The sequence below is a fragment of the Ruditapes philippinarum genome, unplaced genomic scaffold, assembly GCF_026571515.1.
Source record: "Ruditapes philippinarum isolate M1 unplaced genomic scaffold, ASM2657151v2 ctg939_1_1_1_1, whole genome shotgun sequence".
Taxonomy (NCBI): Eukaryota; Metazoa; Mollusca; class Bivalvia; order Venerida; family Veneridae; genus Ruditapes; species Ruditapes philippinarum.
In genome coordinates this window covers 184,104-206,023 of record NW_026855929.1, presented here as the reverse complement: position 1 = coordinate 206,023, position 21,920 = coordinate 184,104, and the positions used below count along the sequence as shown (strand labels likewise).

At 32.2% G+C, this 21,920-nt stretch overlaps 1 protein-coding gene across 1 annotated transcript; it reads left to right on the top strand.

Annotated features, from left to right (window-relative positions):
* Window positions 1-1,143: 1,143 nt before the first annotated feature.
* LOC132744885 (G-protein coupled receptor GRL101-like) lies at window positions 1,144-20,659 on the top strand (the record flags this gene model as incomplete). Its single annotated transcript, XM_060733677.1, has 7 exons — window positions 1,144-1,674; window positions 2,165-3,209; window positions 13,061-13,590; window positions 14,573-14,700; window positions 17,743-17,791; window positions 18,615-18,862; window positions 19,659-20,659. Coding segments are annotated over 7 exons (2,666 nt in total), but the record flags the coding sequence as incomplete, so codon positions are not given.
* Between the last annotated feature and the right edge of the window lie 1,261 nt (window positions 20,660-21,920).

Sequence of the window (21,920 nt, the reverse complement as noted above, 5' to 3'; positions counted from 1 at the left end):
CAAAAACAAAATTTTTGCCGTAAATTACTTTATGTTAATACTATGTTAACTTTTCATGTTTTAACACATTATTGTAAGACTGTAAAGGGATGGACCTCCGACCCTTAAATAGTCATGCGACGGAGGCAATAAATGGGGTCACCTTCGGAGCCTGAAAAAAAAAATATCTTAGTTCATTAAAATCTTGCCATTCTATTTTTAGTCGATAATAACTCTTACATACAGTTACTGTGAAGATTAAAGACAAAACGTTTAGATTGTTCAAACCTATATGTATATCAATGATATATGATAATAAAATTCAGATTACAATGTCATAAAATGACCAAATACAGTCCAAAAATTAGTAAATATTTAAATGAATAAATTATAAACAGCGTCAGTGTAAGTATTTTGTATTAAATTTTGTAAAACTAAAAAAAAAAATAGTTTATTTCTTATTAAGAAAATATTCAGAACAAAATAGTTGTTGTTTGAAAGGATTGACATGAACATTGGTATTATCAATACTCAAAGTGCATAATGCCTCAGAAACGAATACATATAGGGCAAATATAACTTGTTAACGGTTATTAAATTGTATGGGAGCATCCTACCTGAATTAAATGATGTAATTATTATTAAATGTAAACAAAGCAGTATTTTGACTTCCATACAAAATACTAAATCACTATAAGTATATGTGATCTTTAATTAGTATTATTGTGACCTATATGCATATCAAATTTGACATTCTTAAGGATTTATTTTTTTCTTTTATTTCTGTTACATAAAATCATATGTTGACACGATATTGAAGCCGAAGATTTTATACTAAAATATATTTAAACATTATGCATCAATCGAAAAGTTGTGGCTAAGATATTAATACTTATTTTAAAAACAAAAAATCTGATTCGTCTTTACTCAACATGGTCGTACACAGTATCGAACAAATTTAGTAAATTATTTATGTCAGGTTTATATCTAACTTACTTAGGGTTTTCGTTATGATGATGTCGTCAAATATAAACATGAGTGATAACACATTTACAGGGTTAATAGCTGAGGAAAAATAACTGTTTAGTAAAGATTTAAAAAATGCTTATTATGACCAAAACAAATTCAGGGCATTTCGTGATTTGATTTTATTTCTTATTTCAGCATGTGTAGACTCGCATAGAGAAGTAATCTTATTCGTGGAAGATGAAGGATCTGAGAGCAGGGAAGCAGCAATACATTTAGCTAAACAACTTTATACACACAGTGAGAAAAACATCGTTAAATTGTTTTATTTCACGACTCTTCATAGACAAATGAAGTTTGACATTGAGTACAGGTTATTGGAAATAAAGGTAGCACGTGTTACCCGAGAACAAGGAATAGAGGAAACTGGATGCAAGTTTAAAGCAATGGCAAGAGACTTTCTTAAACAACTGAAGTTTTACAAAAAAAAAGGAAGAAAAAACAAAAGAGCGCTAATTGTACTAGAAAACAGTATTGAATCATCAGTTGTCGCTAGCTTAGTATTGTCCAATATTTCAGAGCCATCGTTTTCAATATATCGGGTGATAAAAGATTTCAGTTCTTCACTTTATAAAGATAACAGATACAGATTTGTAAAGGATATACATATAAGTAAATGGAGTTCTCTATTTTCGATTGGATTTAGGCGATTTCCAGAAATATGTACAGGTAACTGTATTGTCAGCTTGACTCGTTAATATATGACACTGTTTTAGTTTTTTTCTTTCTCTTTGATTTAAAATATAATACCAAATGTACATTCATGACTTGACAACAATTTGTTTTCTTCTATGTCATATTTTATTTTGTCGAGACGTTTCGTTGTCTTAGGTTCGTTACCATATTAACATCGTTTTTTTTAATCATTTTTATTGATCAAATTTATTTTTGTTTTTTCCCCTGTTTGAATATGTTTTTATACTTCGGCAATATAAATTTAACCGGAATAAACTTGAAAAGCTACTATATATTTGCATAAGTAATTTTCTCTATGTTTGCATGTTGGATGCTGAAGAAAGTATAATAAATTTAACAAATAAGGAAAACCAAGAAAAACCCAGGATATAACCATGTCAACAGCTATAATGTAATCTTTGATGACGAATTGTTTTAACAAAATCACGTGTTAGGATATATTTTCTTGATATTTCCGTTTCAGAGGCTACAATCGTACCATGTGTTGGAATGTACAGATGTTCGTCTAGTAAGCAATGTATACCATTTGAGCAAGTATGTGATGATGTCATTCATTGCAAAAATGGTGATGATGAACGACTTTGTGATTCTGTATGTCCGACGAAATGTAAATGTATTGGTTATGCAATCAATTGTAATGCAGCCAACATATCAATGTCTGATATTTCGTCATTTACTATAAATGCTATAAGTCTTGATTTAAGTAAAAATCCAAAAATTAAAGAAGTACTTAAAGAAAAATTAAGTTTTCCTAACATGCAACGACTAAATATTTCATCATGTGACATTCATTTTATTCATAAAAGGGCTTTTTTTGGCTTGAAAAATTTGTTGTTATTAGATCTTAGCAACAATAGAATACAGCAATTACCTGATATGGTATTTAGCAAGCTTCGCTATCTAACCTATTTAAATCTGGACAGAAATAAAGAACTAACAATGATTTCATCGACTGCTTTTAAAGGTTTGAAATCTGTAAGAAGCTTAAAAATTTCCGGCACAAACCTGAAAAAGATAAGTTCACTTACATTCTCGGGCTTGGAGTTGGACAGTATCGACATTTCTTACAACAGAATTGAGGAAATTGAAGATTTTGCCTTCAACAACTCGCTTGTTCATAAGATTAACTTTGAAGGCAATAAAGTGATAAAATTCGGAGAATTTATATTTAACGGCGTCACATCACTTCGTGAGCTTCATACACCTGCATTTAAATTCTGCTGTATCCGACCTTGTTATCTTCCTGAAGAATACTGCAAACCATTGAAGAATGAGTTTTCTTCATGTGAAGACCTGATGAGAAACTCTGTACTTCAAGCAGTCCTTTGGATAGTTGGGTTCGCTTCATTGTTCGGAAACCTATCGTCAATTATCTACCGTCTCGTGTACGATCGTAAAAGGCTAAAAATAGGTTATGGCATATTTGTAACTAACCTTGCAGTTGCAGATTTTCTGATGGGTGTTTACCTCATCATGATAGCAGTGGCTGATTCACTCTATAGAAACAGGTATTGATAAATGACTGATTTACTACACAAAACAGGTACTAATTAATAACTGTTTCATTTTTATATAACAAGTACTGATTTATCATTCTTGCATATCAGACATGATTTTCAAGTGTTTACACCGGTGCTGGAAGACTTAAAATAACGTTATTCCTACACATATCATAAATTTGTTATATGCAAGAAAAAAGAATCAAACCACTGTCTGCCGTTGCAAACTGGAATATTTAGCCCTCTAGTAACTATTTGTCACATACTCGGCCTATTTGTCGCGTAAGTAGTAACAGTAGGGTGAACGTTTCGGTTGTCAAAAATAGCGTTTTTCGTGCGTCCGTTTTTCGTGTAACGTGCGTGCGTATATCGTGCAACGTGCGTTTGATGAAACGCTTTCTCAAGCGTGCATCGTTTACAAGCGTTTAACGTTTATAGTTTTTCGTGTATCGTTTATCGTGCGTTTGGAAGCGTGCGTTTGATACCCCCAGAAACGTTTAGCGTGCGTTTGCGCTCGTCTAAACGTTTAAGTACCGTGTTTTGTGTCTGTCACTATTCAGAACTTAAAAAATATCTTAAACAGGTCTGTTTTGTAAATTTCGGGTTTCTTATTCGAAGAATAAAAATATTATATGGAGAAATATTATTAATTGTGATATTTTTTATTTTTAAAAGTTTGTGACCTCATGGTTAATACCGGATTTCGACGTGCTTTACGTCGAAGTTTAGTTTAAATCTTTTTTTACATACGCTTAATTAGGATTTAATCACTATTTAATCTCTATTTAATCACTATTTATTTAATATTCAATTCAGCAAACATGTGTCTATATGCGTATCAATGTATCCGATATCATGTTCATCAGACTTTATATGATGGTAATCAGACTAGTCCGCCCCCTTTACCAGTTCATCTCCTGGCATTTTTTACACAGACAGTCCAAATCCTATTTAGGGCGATATTAAATTTAGACAATTCCTTACCATTTTTCATATTTCTTTTTTCTTATTTACAGATTTTTATTGATATGTAACAGCCTGGCAGGGACTCGAAGCCCTGACACTCGGAATACATGTACATTTGCCATTCCGATCGAGGCTCTTCCCGCTGAGGTATTCGGTCGCTTACACATTATTCCCCTAAATACTGAACACTTCTAAACCGTAAAATACTTCCTTGCTATATATGCAAATATGTTCTTGAATTTCCCAGGGTTGCAGAGCAATGCGAATTAAAACTCAGCGCCATATGGCAGTCAAAGGGACCCGAACTCGTGACCCTTGGATTACCGTACCGCGCGTCTCTACCGACTGAGTTGTCCGGCCGCTTACACCTTTTATGTGCTTAAAAGTGAACACCTCTTACCCATACGTTAAGATAGCTTACAAAAAACAGAGAAATTAATTCTCAATTAACACGCATTGAAAAAAACCAATATACATGCACACATTTTTTTGACAAAATTTACAATTACAATTATATTACGAGTATTATAATATTTTTACTGAAATGGGATTGTTCCATTATTTATACATGTATAGTTAAAACTTAACTAATACATTGTACCATTTCTATATTTTTGTACAAATAAAAAAGTACATAATAAATTCTACGGTGGCTGATTTGTGCCATGTTGTACTTTTGCTTTGGTAGGCACCAGACGAAAACTCAAAAATACGACTAAGTAGTTTGGTTGTATTTTTGCCCGGCCCCCATGGCACTTTGTTGTTTTTCCATGTCTTCGTAAAAAAAATGATATACAAATGTACATGAATATAACATAAATTGATATTATGATAAGTGTCCAAAAAACCGGTTCAAAATGTCCCGAAAACTGTTCTGAAGTGTCCCAAAATCTGGTTTGATGTGTCTGGTAAGAAATGTCTATTGTCTGAAATGTCCCATAACCAACTCAGCCACAATAAAATTTAATGAACTTATTCAAGAGTGCAAGGAAACACCTACTCTATTAAAAGTCTGTAATGGGATTGATTATGTTCTAACACTGAATATTGACACCAGTGTCCCTCCATAATATAAATAAGACATAAATAAATTCATTAAGTAAATCTGTCACGGGCTTAGCCAACCTTAACAATATTTCCTTTACTCTATAATAGAAAAAAAAATAAGCCAGCTTAGACTTGGTTTAAAGCTGCTCCAGATGAGCGAAAATATTTCAGAAAATCAAACCTGAGAAAAATGTACTAAGATTTTAGGAAAAGTGTAAAGATTCAAAGTTCTAATAATAATTTATATGCTATGTGCGATTAGGCCAACATTTTTTTATTAAATGTTTTACGGGACATTTTTTAAAAAAATTGGGTCGGGGGGGATAAATAAAAATAAAAATAAAATTCAATTTTTTTATCAGTCGACCACAAAATAAAAATAAAATGACAAATGAGGTGAAATTTTTTTATTTTCGAACATTTTTTTTAACACTCCAAAAACAGATTTTTTATCCATAAAATCAATGATTTTATAGTTTTGAAATATTTTTGACATGATTTTTAACAAAATAATTGAAAAAAAATGTTTTAAGTCACTTTTGCTTTTGTTTTATGTAAATATTTAATGCTGATCTAGAATTTGTATTAGTTTGTCTTTTCGCATTTAGGGCAAACATGCCACACAACTCCAAATTCATTGTTTAGTCCCTTCATTTCAAGAGTATCCAAACAAGGTTGTATTGCCACTCTCAAGCTTTACAATACTGACACAAGCTTGCAACCTGATTATAGTGATAGAACAACCAACCTATTATAAGCTTACTGATAGTTTCCTTATGGTAATCCAAATTAAGTTCCTGACAGGATTCTTATCAACAACATCACACAGGGAGAGTGATTTGAGGTCAGAAACCTTAACCATTCACAGAGGTACAAACATAATATTGTACAATGTCAGTTTCACAAGGTAAATTAAATCAACAACTTTAAATTATCTTTAAGAGAGTAAGTTATGTATGTGCAAAAAGTTTGCAATTTCTGAAAATTATTCATATTTCAAATGATTAGTAAAATGAAAGTCATTGACAGTAAATAGAAAATCAAATGGCATACATTGTTACAAAATCAGGGTTTTCTGCAGAGAATTTATTACAGGCAATTTTTTACAGAAATGTCAAAGAGGACTTATGCTCATAATCTTACATTGAAAAAAAAAGGCAAATTTTCTCAATATTGATCTAGTAAAAAACTTCTTAAAATACACATAACTACTGCCTTTAGTCTACTGGTCATGATATAATATAAACTTAATAAATGTTATAGATGACTGTGTTCAATTATAAACAAGCCTTGTATTTCAACAAGACAACAACAACAAAATCTGTCCACCAAAGAACTTTCAGGAACTTATTATTTAGGTATTATAAATTAATCAATTGTTTTCAAAGATTCATAATAAAGATTTTATATTATTATCAATTTACTAACAATAAATGTTAGATTCTACAATGTAAGTAGAACTCGTACGAGTTGAATTTCGATTTATACTCAATTTTCTCGATATGTCAAAGTAAAATGCAAGTCCAGATTTTCCCCTTATATTTTTTATAAACACCTATACATGAGTCTAAATTTTAATGTTTCAAAGTTTTCTCATGTTCCGTGGTAAATCTAGTAAATATTTCATTCTGACACCTTAGTCGATCAACGGCTTTGATCCCGTGCCCATTTAATTTTTTACAACTGATCTGAAAGTGTAGATGATTCAAATCAACTTATGCAATGGATGTTACTTCCCAGTCGTGCTTTCTAACAGCTTTGCAGGCTATCATGTGTGATAAAATGCTCTAATATTTATTCCTGAAATTGCCATAGTTGTATTGAAAGCGAACTTTCATGACCCCGCGACCTTTCATGACCCGGTGTCGCGTGATATTCACACGGGTTAATTTATTACAAGCTTGTTAAGTTATTGCCCTTCCCTTTTGTTACGCCTTTTGTAACATTCTTGTAAACAACTTGTCATTTGTTTTAAGCAAGTTCCTTTGCTTTACCAAGATCCTACAGTTAAGTACCGAGTAACTTTTAATTTTGACAGAAGTGGGTAAGAGAGGTCGGCGGACAAAATGAAAATAAAAGTTCTTAAATGAACTTTTATTTTTATTTGATTTTCTCAAAAAATACGGTCGGCGGTCCCGTAAAACATTTTATAAAAAAATGTTGGCCTTAATGACCGATTTTTCATTATTAATAACTATATTTTTACTGCGTTACTAACGCAGTAAGGGCTATTTTTGCATATTTGTCCTCTTTTTAGTAATTTACGTGTGTTGTAAGTGCCATTGATATTGTATTGATATTGTGTAAATTGCTTCCTTTTGGTTATTTCACTGAATAATACTTTTAAACACATTTTCAAAATGTTCATGAAAATAAGCATGAATCTGGAGGCGTACCACTTTAAACTTAAAATTGGGCTGTCAAATTAAGCCATTAAAGCTCCATTTATACTGTCCCGGTAATGGCCACATTATTGCTACGGTGTCTTAAACCGTTGAACCGGAGTGTTTCATGGTGTTTTTCTGAAAAATCAAATTGCCTTTACACATCTCCCACAAAGCCCAGGCCAGGTGCCTTCCTGTTTTTTTAGTACCCAATATAATACCGACTATATACGGGTAAGTGCCTATGCTAACCTGGTGTATTCCTGGTTGATCTCTTTGAGACCCGTCTACACACGGTTTCATCACCGTCCATCCCGACCATCACTGATTTCAGCACGGTTGAGCTACGGGTGATGCTGTTATTGTCCCGGGGACGCCCCGGTAATGCGCCGAAGCTTCCCTGTTCAAGTTTATTAAAACTAGAACTTGTTGACAATATAGTTTAGGAGAAATACCTAGGACAAAAATGAAATATGAAAATTAACAAAGGGCAATAACTCAAAAAAAAGGAGTGTAGAACAGCAGTTTCTGTGCACTGCACTTGTTATCAATAAGATCTATTATCCTATGAAGTTTCAAGTCCATAGCTTTTATAATTCATGAGAAATGGCCTGGACAAAAATAAAGTATGAAAATTAATAAAGGGTAATAACTCAAAAGAAAGAAGTGCAGAGTACCGGTTTTTGTACACTGCACTTTTTCTTAATGAGATCTATCATCCTATGAAGTTTCAAGTCCATAGCTTTTATACTTTATGAGAAATGGGCTTGACAAAAATGAAGTATGAAAATTAACAAAGGGCAATAACTCAAAAATTAAGAAGTACACAGTACCGGTTCTTTTGCACTGCACTTAGGGTCATTATAAGAAGTCAATCCAACTTATAATGACTGACTTGTGCTCCGGACAAGCTTAAGGGGACGCCGACTCCGACACTGAGGCAAACAACAACGCCGACAAAAGTGACCCCTATATGTTGCCTTTTTCAAGGCGAAACAATAAAACTGCTTGACGACATTTACATCAGTCATTTGGTAAAAAGAGGGAGGGCTGCAATAGAAAGGAAAGGGGAAGAAAGTTCGGAAAACTGTGCATACAATGCCTACAGAGGTTGAGGGCAGTCAGGAAAGCTTGACTCAAAAGAAATAGCAATGAATGGCCATTCTTGGTTTTCACTTAACAAAGTTATCCAAAGTAGCACTTCAAGTCCTTTAAATTGCCCGTTATCAGCATGAGGTCGTGACGCCACAGTCTATCACCAAAGATTATTTTATCACCAATCTGATGAATCCTGTTGCAGGATACCTTTAGATATGGACTAATTGAAATCAACTCTTAAGTATATTATACAGCCAGTCAGACAAAATATCCATTATTCTATTCTATTTATAATAAAGAATAATAAGAAAGTTTCTGTATAGCCTGAAAAGCACACTGCCAGTAACCTAATTGTTTATAAACACCTAAATAGGTCTGTTTGAGATAGACAGATAAGGACAAACAATTTGGTAAGCATGAGTTGCTTCCCCTTAAATTAGAGACAAACTGGAATTAATTGTTAAATACATGCATGTAACATGCTTGAGCTCCATGAGCAGTTTAGTATTTACTGTATTAATTTGAATAACTTAATATAGGGAGATTGACATATTTCTAGGGATATTTATTTTTTATTTTTGGGGAGTGCCCTTGCTTCACTGGAGCCAGATAGGTTAACAAAATTATCTCTAATCCAGGAGTTCTGCACTTAACCATTTTGGGTTGTAAATGTATATTTGAGCTAATGATTCTTTTTTTCTGTACTAATTTTGGAGGGGGTAGGAATGTGAGATGGCCTGAGATAGCTTAGATAGTACAATCCCCATATGGTTTTCTGATTGTCAGGGGTTTGATATCAGGCCAGAATGTAGAGCCATGGTGGTACATGTATATAGCTGAGACCTATTCTCTATACTCATGAATGTAATGTGGTGTTCAATATGGCAGCGATGTCACAGTATTAACTGTTCAATGATTAGGGAAAGGGATATTGAAGAAACCTTATAGCTCAGTTGGTAGAGATTTGGAATGGTATTCAAAGTGTCTATGCAAGCCTCCCAGGTTTGAGCCCCAGTCAGGCTGCACAGTTACTTTCGAAATTGCCTGTAAGGATTAATCATTTAGATTATTATAATAGCACAGGGGTATTTTCCTCTACTGAGTGTAATCAGAAACAATACAGAGTTCTCCTCCGTGACATTTAAAACAACAATGTGAAATTTACTTGGAGTTTCATACGATCACCTATTCCAGCAGGGGACTGTTATGGTATGAAACGATGGTATAAAAGTCCTATTCGCATTGTACCTATTCAAGGACGAATTTCAATAAAGCAGGGATATATGTCATGGTTCCAAACTGTCCACTATTTAAGGAGGTGATGTGTAAGCAGCCTGATAGTTCAGTTGGTTGAGCTGCAGAATAGTTTCCGAGGGTCCTGGGTTCAAGTCTCGGTAAGGCAGCATATTTTTTAAACTTGTAACAGTAACATAAAAAGGAAGGTAACATTGTACTAGGCATTTAATGTTGCTTTGTAATAATATATAGAGGATATTGAATGAGCGTAAGTTCAATACTGAATTTATTGCACAAGTTGAATAAAATTATATAACGCTAATGACGTCACGTCAAATTATATGCACGGCCGTGCAATACCATATTTACGGAGTCGCAAAATCGGCACGGGTGTGTGATAAAGCATATTAATACATACTAAGCGCATGTCAATAAATTTCAATTTTAAGTGATATGAAAAATATTTTCTGTTGCGCTGTCTTTGTAAATCCAATAACTTTACATCACAACCGGTTTCCTTATTTTCCTCACTTTTTTCCTCTCAATTACAGTTTCAGACCCAAAATAAAATTGCGTTCTTAACATTTATATATACTCATATATTGCAATACCCTAGAAATTTTACCTTTTTGGCTTGCAGCCACGGCTGCAAGCCATTTCATTTAGAAAACTGGTTCCGGTTAGGTGGTTTCCTGCTTACATCTGTTGGTGCATGATTGAACGGGAAACCAGCTGCAATCGTGCCAATCGCAACTTTTCGGCCTTTTCCGTCACTCTTCGGATTAATGATAATAGCCGATGTAGTTCCGATTGCAATCGTGACAATTCGGGCGATTCCGTCATACTGCGGAATCAGACGAAGTAATATTACGGAAATCTAAGCTATTTTAGTTACTTCAGTAATCCCAGTCTGTTTCTATAAATAGGATTTCTATTTTTACTTGATTTATCGGTTTAAACCGTAATAAATTATAAACGAAATTGTTCCGTTTCAATTGTTTTTCAAGAAGCAAAAGTTAGTTTCTTTTATAATTGTTTTTTGTCATACAATAGAGAATGGTGACTGTAGTAGTATTCCGTCTTCAAAGGGTGGTCCTGCTTACCAAATCACGCATGATCGAGTTATATTTAGATCTACTGAACGCAATTCAACTTCTTGGTGAGGTAATCTAAAAATAGCCCATGCAAATCATTAACCTTGCAACGTACTGATCATCGTCTATTTGTGATCGTGTAACATAGTTGATACATGCTTATTAATTGGTACCACGTAACGAAGTATTTTAGTGCATTTACTTGTCTAGAAAGCAAAGGAATGATTTCGCTGCGAAAAAGGGGAAATGAAATGTGCACACTTGTTTTCCTTCAGTATCACGTTAGTATTTTTACGATTGATCATTTTCTTTATTAGTTTTATACAATAGAGAATAGATTTCAAATCGTTTTGACAAAAAATATTCGGTTTTCTAAAAAAAACAAAAACCCAACTAAATGAACCCTTTATGATATACAAATACCGTAATTCAAATAAAATGTGATAATATATTGAAACCAAAACAAAAAAAAAAACAATTTTAAAGGGTTGGGATGAAGGCACAACTGTGCAAGCCTTTCCTTTTAAAAGGAAACTTTATTTGTGATTTCACTGGATTTTAGTATTGTTTATTTCTACTTTCACTTTCGTTTTGAGAAGCTTTTACTGGCGACAACACAGTAAATTATGCGGTGTCCTAATGAAACATACAGGACATCAACTTAAATCTACGTATTGTGCCAGCAATTTAATCATTTCTGATTCTGGAAGCTTTTCCCTTAATGTTATCCATTTACATTAATGTTATCCGTGGTAGAATCCTGTGTTTTAATCTGTTTTCGTGCCTTCTGTCAAAATAGTTAATTCCTTTATTTTACACTCAAGATTTTATAGTTCGATTGTTTATGATGCAGCCTCACTTAATATATAGATTTGTCTCATAAATCCATCTGAATTTAATTGTTAGCACTGTATATTTATGAAAATTTGCAATGCATTTTTCAATGTCGGCCATGTTGGACTATTACGTAGAGATTATACGTAGTGAATGCATGGGATAGTTCTTTACCCGATTGCGCATAAAAGAAACACGTTACCCTAATTATTTTACTTTCGATATTAGCGCGTGATAGCTTATACATATTTCTAAAAATCGTTTGTTGAGGCTGTGACAAAAATTAATTTTGGTGCTAGGTTGAGTGCATTTCAGTTCTAACATAAACTCGTTTAAAATACATTTCTAGCTACCATATATAATCAAAATTAATCGCTAAACGATCTACATACAGCTAAAGTTGTTAAAAACTTAATATGATTACGATATTTTAATAAGGTTTAGAAACGTTTTCATTTTGCGTGCGTTTTAGCGTGCGTATATCGTTTAGCGTATTCCGTTTAGCGTATATCGTTTTTTCCAGAACGTGCGTTTTGTGTGTAAACTGAAACGTTCACCCCACTGTATCCTCGAGCTAAATATTCTGGTTTGTACCGGCAACCGGTGAAAGGTCCTTCACTAACTGACTGCTTACTGTTCAGAAATAGAAAGAACATTTTAACTGATTATATTTAAAATCAAAATCAAATTAATTTTCTCTTATAAACAACAGGTGCTTAGTCCTAAATAATGTTAACAAAATTACTATGCCATGTTGCAGTAAACAGTTATCATTCCTTTATAATTTAGAGACAATTACTACAGATACATGAATAAGTTTACCCAAAGAAGATATTGTACACTGTACCTTCATAGTTATAGCTGTATAAATGTTACGAATGAAGTTAAATATTTATGCTTTGTTCATAACTATATCTTTTTATGCTTTTTTATCACACAATCGAGTACATATAAAAGAAAAATTGTTTACATATAATTTGAAGTATTTATATTTTCAATGAAGATATTTAAAACGTTTAAGATGATTAATTTTCCATTTTATTTTTTAATAAAACATGTTTCGATTACCTTTACATGCCAAAGGAAAGAGGTAAAAGAAAAAAATCAGTTAATAAATCTAATAGATGATGATTTTTTGTTACATAATTTAAATGCTTTTTTTCTTCTGAAATTCAAATGTTTTATTCCCATTTATTTGCAGATATATCTTTGTGGACGATCAATGGAGAAACAGTAATTGGTGTATTACTGCCGGAGTTTTGTCTACAATTTCATCGGAAGCCAGCGTCCTCTTTCTTTGCTTGATAACATTAGATAGACTTTTAGTGATCAAGTTTCCGTTTGGCACAGTGAGGTTTGGACCTATGAAGGCCTATGTCTCTTGTGCATTGTGCTGGTTCATTTCCATCATCCTATCGGTCATTCCAATTCTTTACACAAGTCACTTCCAAAACAAATTTTACTCTAGAACAGGAGTTTGTATTGCATTGCCTTTAACACGAGATAAACCTCCTGGGTGGATTTATTCTGTGTCAATCTTTGTCGGCCTGAATTTTTGTACTTTCATTCTTGTTGCTGTAGGACAAATCTCAATATTCACAGAACTTCGACGATCAACATCAGCTATGAAGAAGACAGAAATATCAAGAAGACGTGACTTGAAAGTTGCAAGAAATCTTATACTCGTTGCAACAACTGATTTCCTGTGTTGGTTTCCGATAGGTGTGATGGGTAAGATCTCATACACATGATATATGTGTTTGTATTGTCTACATCACGATTTATCATTTAAACTGAATTACGCGCGTCTAACTTCAACGATATTGCACGATATATCTACCTTTGGGTGTAAAAGCATTATTTTTCTTTTAAATTTTAAGGATTTTCTTGTTCAAATTTTAGTACAGAAATATTCTTCATTTTTTAACATGTACAGTCGACTAACGAATTCAATGGGACATTAAAATATAGTTCGTTATATCCGAAGTTCGCTAAAAGCGAAGTAGCAAAGAATTGCTGACTTGAGTGCGTAAATTTGCCCTGAAAAAGGCATACCTGTCACTGGTTACCCGTATATTTTGTATTTTACGCTGCTGTAATTTAATGCGGGTCATTTTATTGAACAATATATTATGTACTTGTCTATAAAGTGCTTACCATTTGTATTCTTTTACTATTTGTTTGTTATTGTTTGGTTAATATTGCAAACAACATATCGTTTTGGTATGCTAATTATCGAGTATTTACGGCAATTTATCAACTGAGGGTGCGAAATACAAATTTTACGTAACAAGTAGTCTCTATGCTGTGAGAATATTTTATCAAAATCTTTATTCTTACTTATGATTATCAATTGGCGGTATTCATGTATTGCATCTTAATCAAGAGCATCCCGATATTTCAATATAACAGTTTGTTAAAACCGGGGAATTTTACATGCTCTTCGCCGTTTGGGACTTGAAAAAATGGTTTGCTATACCCGAAAATTCGTTTTAAGCCAGTACGTTTTAAGCGATGTGACTTGATATCAAATCAAGAAGGAATCGACCGGGGATGTCAGATTTAGTTCGCTATTAACGATAATTCGTTATAAGCGAGTTCTTTAAAAGTGGAGTCGACTGTATGTGATTTGATAATCTATGAAATGGTCTAAAGTGTATTTAGTGCGCTTTTGAATCTAATACAATGAAAAGTACAGGTATTCCTTTTTCAGGTATTTTAGCCTTGAACGGATTTGCAATTCCTAGTGATGTTTATGCATGGTCAGCTGTTTTCATTTTACCAATAAACTCTGCTCTAAACCCGTTTTTGTATACAGTGACAGCAATAATCGGGAAAAAGGTAAACAAGTAGTTCGCTTTCCTGAAGACAAAATGTCACTTAATTATTTTTTTGAATATCTGAAATCATTATCAACTGTTTACATCGGTGCTATCTATCTTACACCCTCCCCCCACCCGTGTAAGACACGTCGCGTGTTTTAAATGGCGTATCCCGCGCGCCTTTTATTATAGATGAATTGCGTTCTTAGGATGACGTCATTTTGACGTTCATACGCTTCTATAAGAAAAAGATAAATTAAAATATATGCCTTTGTTATTTCTTTCAAGAAATGACTTATATGAAATGTGCAAGGAAAAGAGTCAAACACCGACTGTCGTAACAGATGGGAATATATTGATCTCGGAAACTTGGTTCTGCGGAAACCTGCAGGACCTCGTTACCGCTTGATATTACCGTCTGTACAGGAAGCCCGTGTAAGATTTTCAAAATCTATTTATTCATGATATAATTAATTTATCATGCCACTCGAATGTATTGAAAATTTGGGGCGGAGGGGTTTATTTTTCGAATCACAGTACCATTTGTGTAACTAAAAGTAGAAGAGCATCTGGCAAGCATAATATTGTTTTAGTCAACGAGTCAATAATTTCAGAAATGAACCTGCACGAATGTATATACAATTTATTACGTACAAACAATAAAGACTGTTAAAAAGGGTTAACTTTTCATTGACGCGCCTATAGTGCAACTCTAACATTTTGGGCGTTTTACGCTGTGTTTATGTAATGCAAATGATGTAACGTCAAAATATATACACGGTCGTGCAATTCTGTCTTTGCGATGTCGCATGAACAGCACGTGTATGTGTTGAAAAGATACATTGAGATAACTAGCTCAACAATTTATGTACGCAAAAGTGTCAAATAAATCCAAATAGTTGAATGTATCATTAGGTAAGAGGATTGTGTAATTAAAGACAGGAAAGGTGATCTTATCGTTTATCAACAGTGATAATACAATATATCTCAAGTTGTTATAAAGTGTTAGTATTACAAAATCCATTAAACTCACTACAGTGTTGGGCAAAACCTCTAGACGCTTGCAGAGAGTAGAAAAATATCGTTTTTAGCTCGACTATTCGCATAATATGGAGAGCTATTGCAGTCGCTCCGGCTTCGGTGTACACATCCGCGCTGGCGTCTGCGTTGGTTAAAGATTTTTTGTAAAGTCAAATATTTCAATTATTGCTTGAGATATTCAATTGAAACTTACAATACTTATTTATAGTAACAATGTACATCAGATTGACAAGTTGGATAACTCTGCCTACAATATTTACAGAGTTATGCCCTTTTTTAACTTAGAAATTTTGGTAAAAGTTTTTTGTTAAGTCAAATATCTCAATTATTGCATAAGATAATCAATCGAAATTTACAATACGTTTTTATAGTAACAATGTACATCAATTTGCAAAGTTGCATAATTCTGCCTGCAATATTTGCAGAATTATGTCCCTTTGAAACTTAGAAATTTTGATTAAAGGTAAAAGGTCTTAAGAACTATCAATGATATTTACTTGAAACTTTGCACATGTATCAAGGGTCATAATTGAAGGTCACATCTCAAAATCCATTACTCTGCCATGTATTGTGACAGAATTATACTCCCTTTTGTACTAAAAAATCCTTTTCTTGGTTAAGTTTTTCATGGAAGTTTTGCATATCTCTGAAACTATTAAAGATACAAATTTGAAACTTCATATATATATTTGTGGTCATAAATAATGATGACTGAACAACTCTCATATCTGTGTCATGTATTTAGGCTGATTTATCTCCCCCTTTTTTACTTAGTCTCTTGGTCAATGTTGACATGTAAGTTTTACATATCTCAATAATTACCAAAGATTTTGATTTGAAACTTAACATATGTATCAAGGATCATAATTGTATGTCAATGACCAAGTTCCATAACCCTATTCTGCATTTAGGCTGATAAATCCTCCCTTTTCTACTTAGTTTCTAGATTAATGTTTACATGCAATTTTATATATCTCAATAACTGTCAAAGATATTTATATAACATTTATGGTCATAATTGTAGATCACTGACCAAGATCCATAATTCTATCTTGCATTTATGCTAATTTTTCTCCACTTTTGAACTTTATATTTTTATTTTTCTATTTATGTAATTACATAACCTTTTAAGATAGAGCCATAATGCTTACAATGCTTGTTTACAATAATGCTCTGAGTCTGTATTCCAGAGGGTGTAACAGTGTAAATAATAATATTTACATTTTTAGTAAAGGTACCAAGTTGAAACTTAAAATTACTTAAATATTCTCTAACAAAAGTTACATAACTCTGTAGTATTTCAGGAGTTATGCTCTGGGAAAAATTAAATTTAGTACTTATTATTATTTATGCACCTTTTATACTCAATGAAACTCATGGTTAACTTTTTGCTTGTAAGCTGGTATCTCCCTAACTACTGAAGGGAATGAAATGAAAATTTACATACATTTTCACTGTGATTTTTTTACATGACTGGCACAGGTCCCATAACTCTGATTTACTTATTTACACATTTATGCCCCTTTTTATACTCAATGAAAATCCTTGTGACAACTCTATCGAATAGTCGAGCATTGCTATCTTCCGGCAGCTCTTGTTTTCGCCTATTTTTACATTTTTTATCATTATCGTATATAATTCGATGTAAAAAGATAAATGTTAAACGTCTTATGGTGCATTTGGTGGACGAAAAGGCGAGATTTAACTATAAAAGCGTGTTGTACGGTATATACCGGAATACGGTTTTTAGTGTGTTGCTCAAACATATGAAATTAAAATGTCGAAAATAAATTCATGTAGTGCTGAAGTACCTTTGTCGAATGTATTTGTTAAATTTGTAATTAATTATACCTTTTATTTACTATAATTTAATGATAAGCGTAATTAATTATACCGGTCTTCAAGTTTTAAATATTAAATAAGTGATAGTAGTGCCTTTAAAACGGACAATTAAGATGTTATATTTTTTGCAGTTGAGTAATATTTTTTTTTGAAATCAGTGTTTTACTTTGTATTTTAGAGTTTTAATCCAAGCCTTGATGAGCAGAGTCGAACAGTGGTCCAGAAAGGTAAATACTTAGCTGTAATCAAATTCACTTCTTTAATTCTTTGATTGCTTTTTTCTGGGAAGAATATTTTAAAAGTTAATAACATGCTATGGAATATCAAGACAATTAGAAAAGAAAAAACTGGTTTCGACAGATGAAAAAGAGAGACGAAAAATGTAGAACTGTAATTGTTTGTGACGTTACATATTTTCTTATCAGCGTCCAACTAAATAAGTCGTTGACTAACATGCCGTCGGAACGGGCAGTGCGTATCCAAATATTTATAAACATGGCGTTTAAAGCATCTCCTCTGAGCTTCAAAAGCCTCAAACATAAAAGTTCAATTTCCTACATAAATCAGCACAGAAAGATACACAAAAGAAAATTGAGAAATATTATCAGATAAATTTGAAAATCAGTTTGTGTGCTATTTTAAACCGATTTAAGCGAAATTCGTTGCATCGCTTTCCAAAAGTTGATTTGTTTGTGCACAAAAAAAAATATTCTAAAAACAATGGAGTATGTGAACGATCTAAACTTCTGTGCACAAGATAATGTTCTCGACCTGCATCAAATGGAACATTAATTTCGAACAATTATTTCTAATCCCGTAATGTCAAACAACCTTAGTGGAGTATCTTAAATAGTATCTTTCAAGTTTACAAATATTCGAACGATGTCAATCTGATAAACGTAGCACCACTTAGACTGTTGTTCAAACTGTTTGAAATGCAGATAACCAGTTAAAATATGATAATTGTATACATGATATAATTACAGCTGTTTCCGGCATAAATAAATTACAAGAATGTATAGTTCAATTCAACGTGTACTTTTTTTTTAGAAATTGGTAAAGCCATTTTGGAATACCAGCAATTTAGCAGATCTGTGCGGATGATAAGTGAACTTGTACCAGTTGGGACGAAACGTAGTATTCAAGAAATTCTTGATGACGACAGTTGCTTGTCAGTCAATGTTGTTGCGGCTCTGTGCAAAGAACTTGCCGATTATCTACGTCTATTGCATGAAAATTATATTGCTATAGATCAGATAAGTGAGGAAAACATTTACATTCAATTGTATAAAACAAAGGTACTTACACAATTTTATAAACGATTTCAATTTCATTTTTTACAATAGCACACTTTTCATGATTTACAATAACAAAATTAAATCAAATATCAAAACATATAAAAGAAATAGATCACTGTGATAAGGTATTGACTAAAAGCAAACAATAACAATGATAATAAAACATAGAGGAAAACGAAATAGATTTATGTTTTGTAAGTTGATGTATTGTATAATATAATTATACCAGAATTGTAGTTTTAAGTTCTTTGTGAATAAATATTTAGTACCGTTTGATTAAAAAAAGTCATCTAATCGCACAACAACGGGGAAACCATTGATATTGTCTACAGCACTCATTAACTTTTCAAATTGTATAAAATACAACTCAGTCATTTAAGTAGTGTCATTGATAATTACGTGATCAAATAGGCTTTATAGTGGCAAAACATTTAGTCACTACATGTTCACATGAATTGTTGAAATTCTTGCTTGGTGTAAAGTCAAATTGTTGAAATGTTCAGAATATTAAAAAGAAAAAGTCATTAATGATATTAAAACATCTCTTGGAGTTTATCTTATATACGTCAAAATGATGATATTTTCAATCTTTTTCGCAGAAACCCTTAATTATTTTTTGAAGCTGTTTATATATGTTTTTGTAGAAGCGTGTTCATTATTCCGCAAATGTGCTTATAATGAAGAGAAATAATATTGCGGTATATATATGCTCTTCCTCCAGTTTTCTTTAACATTTTTTCCTTTATGCAAAGCTTCACCAGCCTTTATTAGTTACACTTTTACATTTTGTCAATAGGTAAACAAACCAATTGTTGTAATCGATGCCAAAGCGTCGTTAGCTGCTGATGAAAGAGCTCGTCTGGAAAATATTCGCCAATTTGGTAGCATTCTGCGAAAACTTATTTTAAAATGTGAAAAGGGTTTAAAGTAAAGATTGGTATTCAATGAAAGGAAGTTTTCTCTGTGACGAGGCATATATACTCAGTAATATATATGAGTGAGCCAAAAATAAGTGTTGGAGCACCATACTGTTTCTACACTGTCAACAGTAGAGACATTTCATTCGTACAGGATGACGTGATAAGGAAATTAAATTACTTTTTTACTTTTTATATGCATAGAAATTTCGAATTTCAAGTGACGTATTATTTTTGTTTAAGATATCTTTGTACATAAACGTTCATTGAACCGTCATTATGTCATAAAAATTTTCATACTTAGTTGAATTATAATCGGAACAACTCGGCCTTCATCTAAAATAATGCCGGACTTAATGTAGTTCCTACAAGTGGTTTTAGATGTATTAAAGAACAGAGGGCACAGTATTTAATATAATGTAACAAATGTTTGTATTTAACATGCCAAGAAATACATAAAAGTATATTTAGGTAAAATAATGATTTAAAATATGTCTTTCAATCATAATCAATTTAAAAATGCCAACTGAAAATCAAACCCAAATTTATGTCAACAAGTTTCTACAACCATCATAATAAGTATATGAAAAATGTACTGCTTACTTTTATATCTATGAATTTACTTAATTTATGTTGATTTTTACTCGATTTATTTTGGAAAAAATAAGTCAACAACTTTTGGCATTAAATTACTATTTACTTAGCGTAGGTTAGACAGACCAACATACTGTATCCGTTCTGTCTATTCTTACTGTTGTGTTCGATCGTGTTCTTATCCGAAGTTTGACAGAAAGGGCAGAGAAGTTGCGATTGTGTCAAATTATGGTTGTTTTCATGTTTTTGAATTAAATACGTTTGTTCGGAAATTGTGGTTGCTATTTTGTCTATTTCAATGGTATTTTTACTTATACAATATTCATAAAATCGTATAAGAATCAATGTTAACCATGGGATACGTTAAAATATAAATTCATAAAATGTAAATTAGATTTATTTTGGCGATGACGTTGTCAATTTTTAATCGGTGTTTTTCAAATAGCTGAGTGATTGATGTTGTAAAACTTTCAATAATTTGTTATTTTATTAATATTTGTTATTTTATCAATATTATTAAAATTATTATGTAAAATGTTTTCATCATAGTATCAATGTTGTTTATTGTGAGTACTGTGTTTTCTTAGAATTCCATTCGAGGTTATTATCCGAAGTTTGAAAGAGCCGAGAAGGTGCAATTGTATCAAATCATTGTTTTACATTTTCTTATTAGTGTTGTATCTGTTGTTGTATATGAATAACTTGTCAGAGAGGAGGGTAGGTAGTTATTGTTGTAAAGATTAAAATACTGGCAACACTGGTTTGAGTCCTACTCGTTTGATATCAAAGTACCCCTTGTAAAACCAGTGCAAGTTAGTTATTTATTTCAAAGAGGAGAATTCGATAGCTGACAAAGAAAGAGCTCTATAGTGGAAAATATTTGATAATTTGGAAGCTTTCTTCGGAAACTTATTTCGAAATGTAAAAAAAAATTATGCGTTGTACACAAAAATTTACAATTTAAAATGCGGATTTTCAGTATAAGAATCAATAATATTGAACATTGGATACGTTACCGCTGTTAAAAGAATAATGTCATTTTTTATTATTATTTTGACGATGACGTCAATTTTTAATCGTTGTTTTCCAATAACTGTGTGAGTTATTTTGTAAAAAATTCAATCATTTGTTATTTTATTAATATTGGTTATTTTATTAATATTATTAACCTTATAATGTATAATGTTGTCATCATAGTATCAATATTCTTTATGGTGATAGTACTGTGTATTCCTACTATTGTGTTCGAGGTTTTCTTTCGAAGTTTGACGGAAAGAGCCAAGAAAATGCAATTGTTGCAAAAAGCATTGTCTTATATGTTCTTATTAGTGTTGTATCTGTTGTTGTATATGAATTATTTATCAGAGAGGAGGGGTGGTAGTTATTTTGGTGGAGATTGAAATCCTGGCAATATTGGTTCGAGTCCTTCTTGATTAATATCAATGTACCCCTTGTGAAACCAGTGCAAGTAAGTTAGTAATTTCAAAGAGGAGAATTCGTTAGCTGACAATGAAAGAGCTCTATAGAGGAAAATATCCGATAATTTG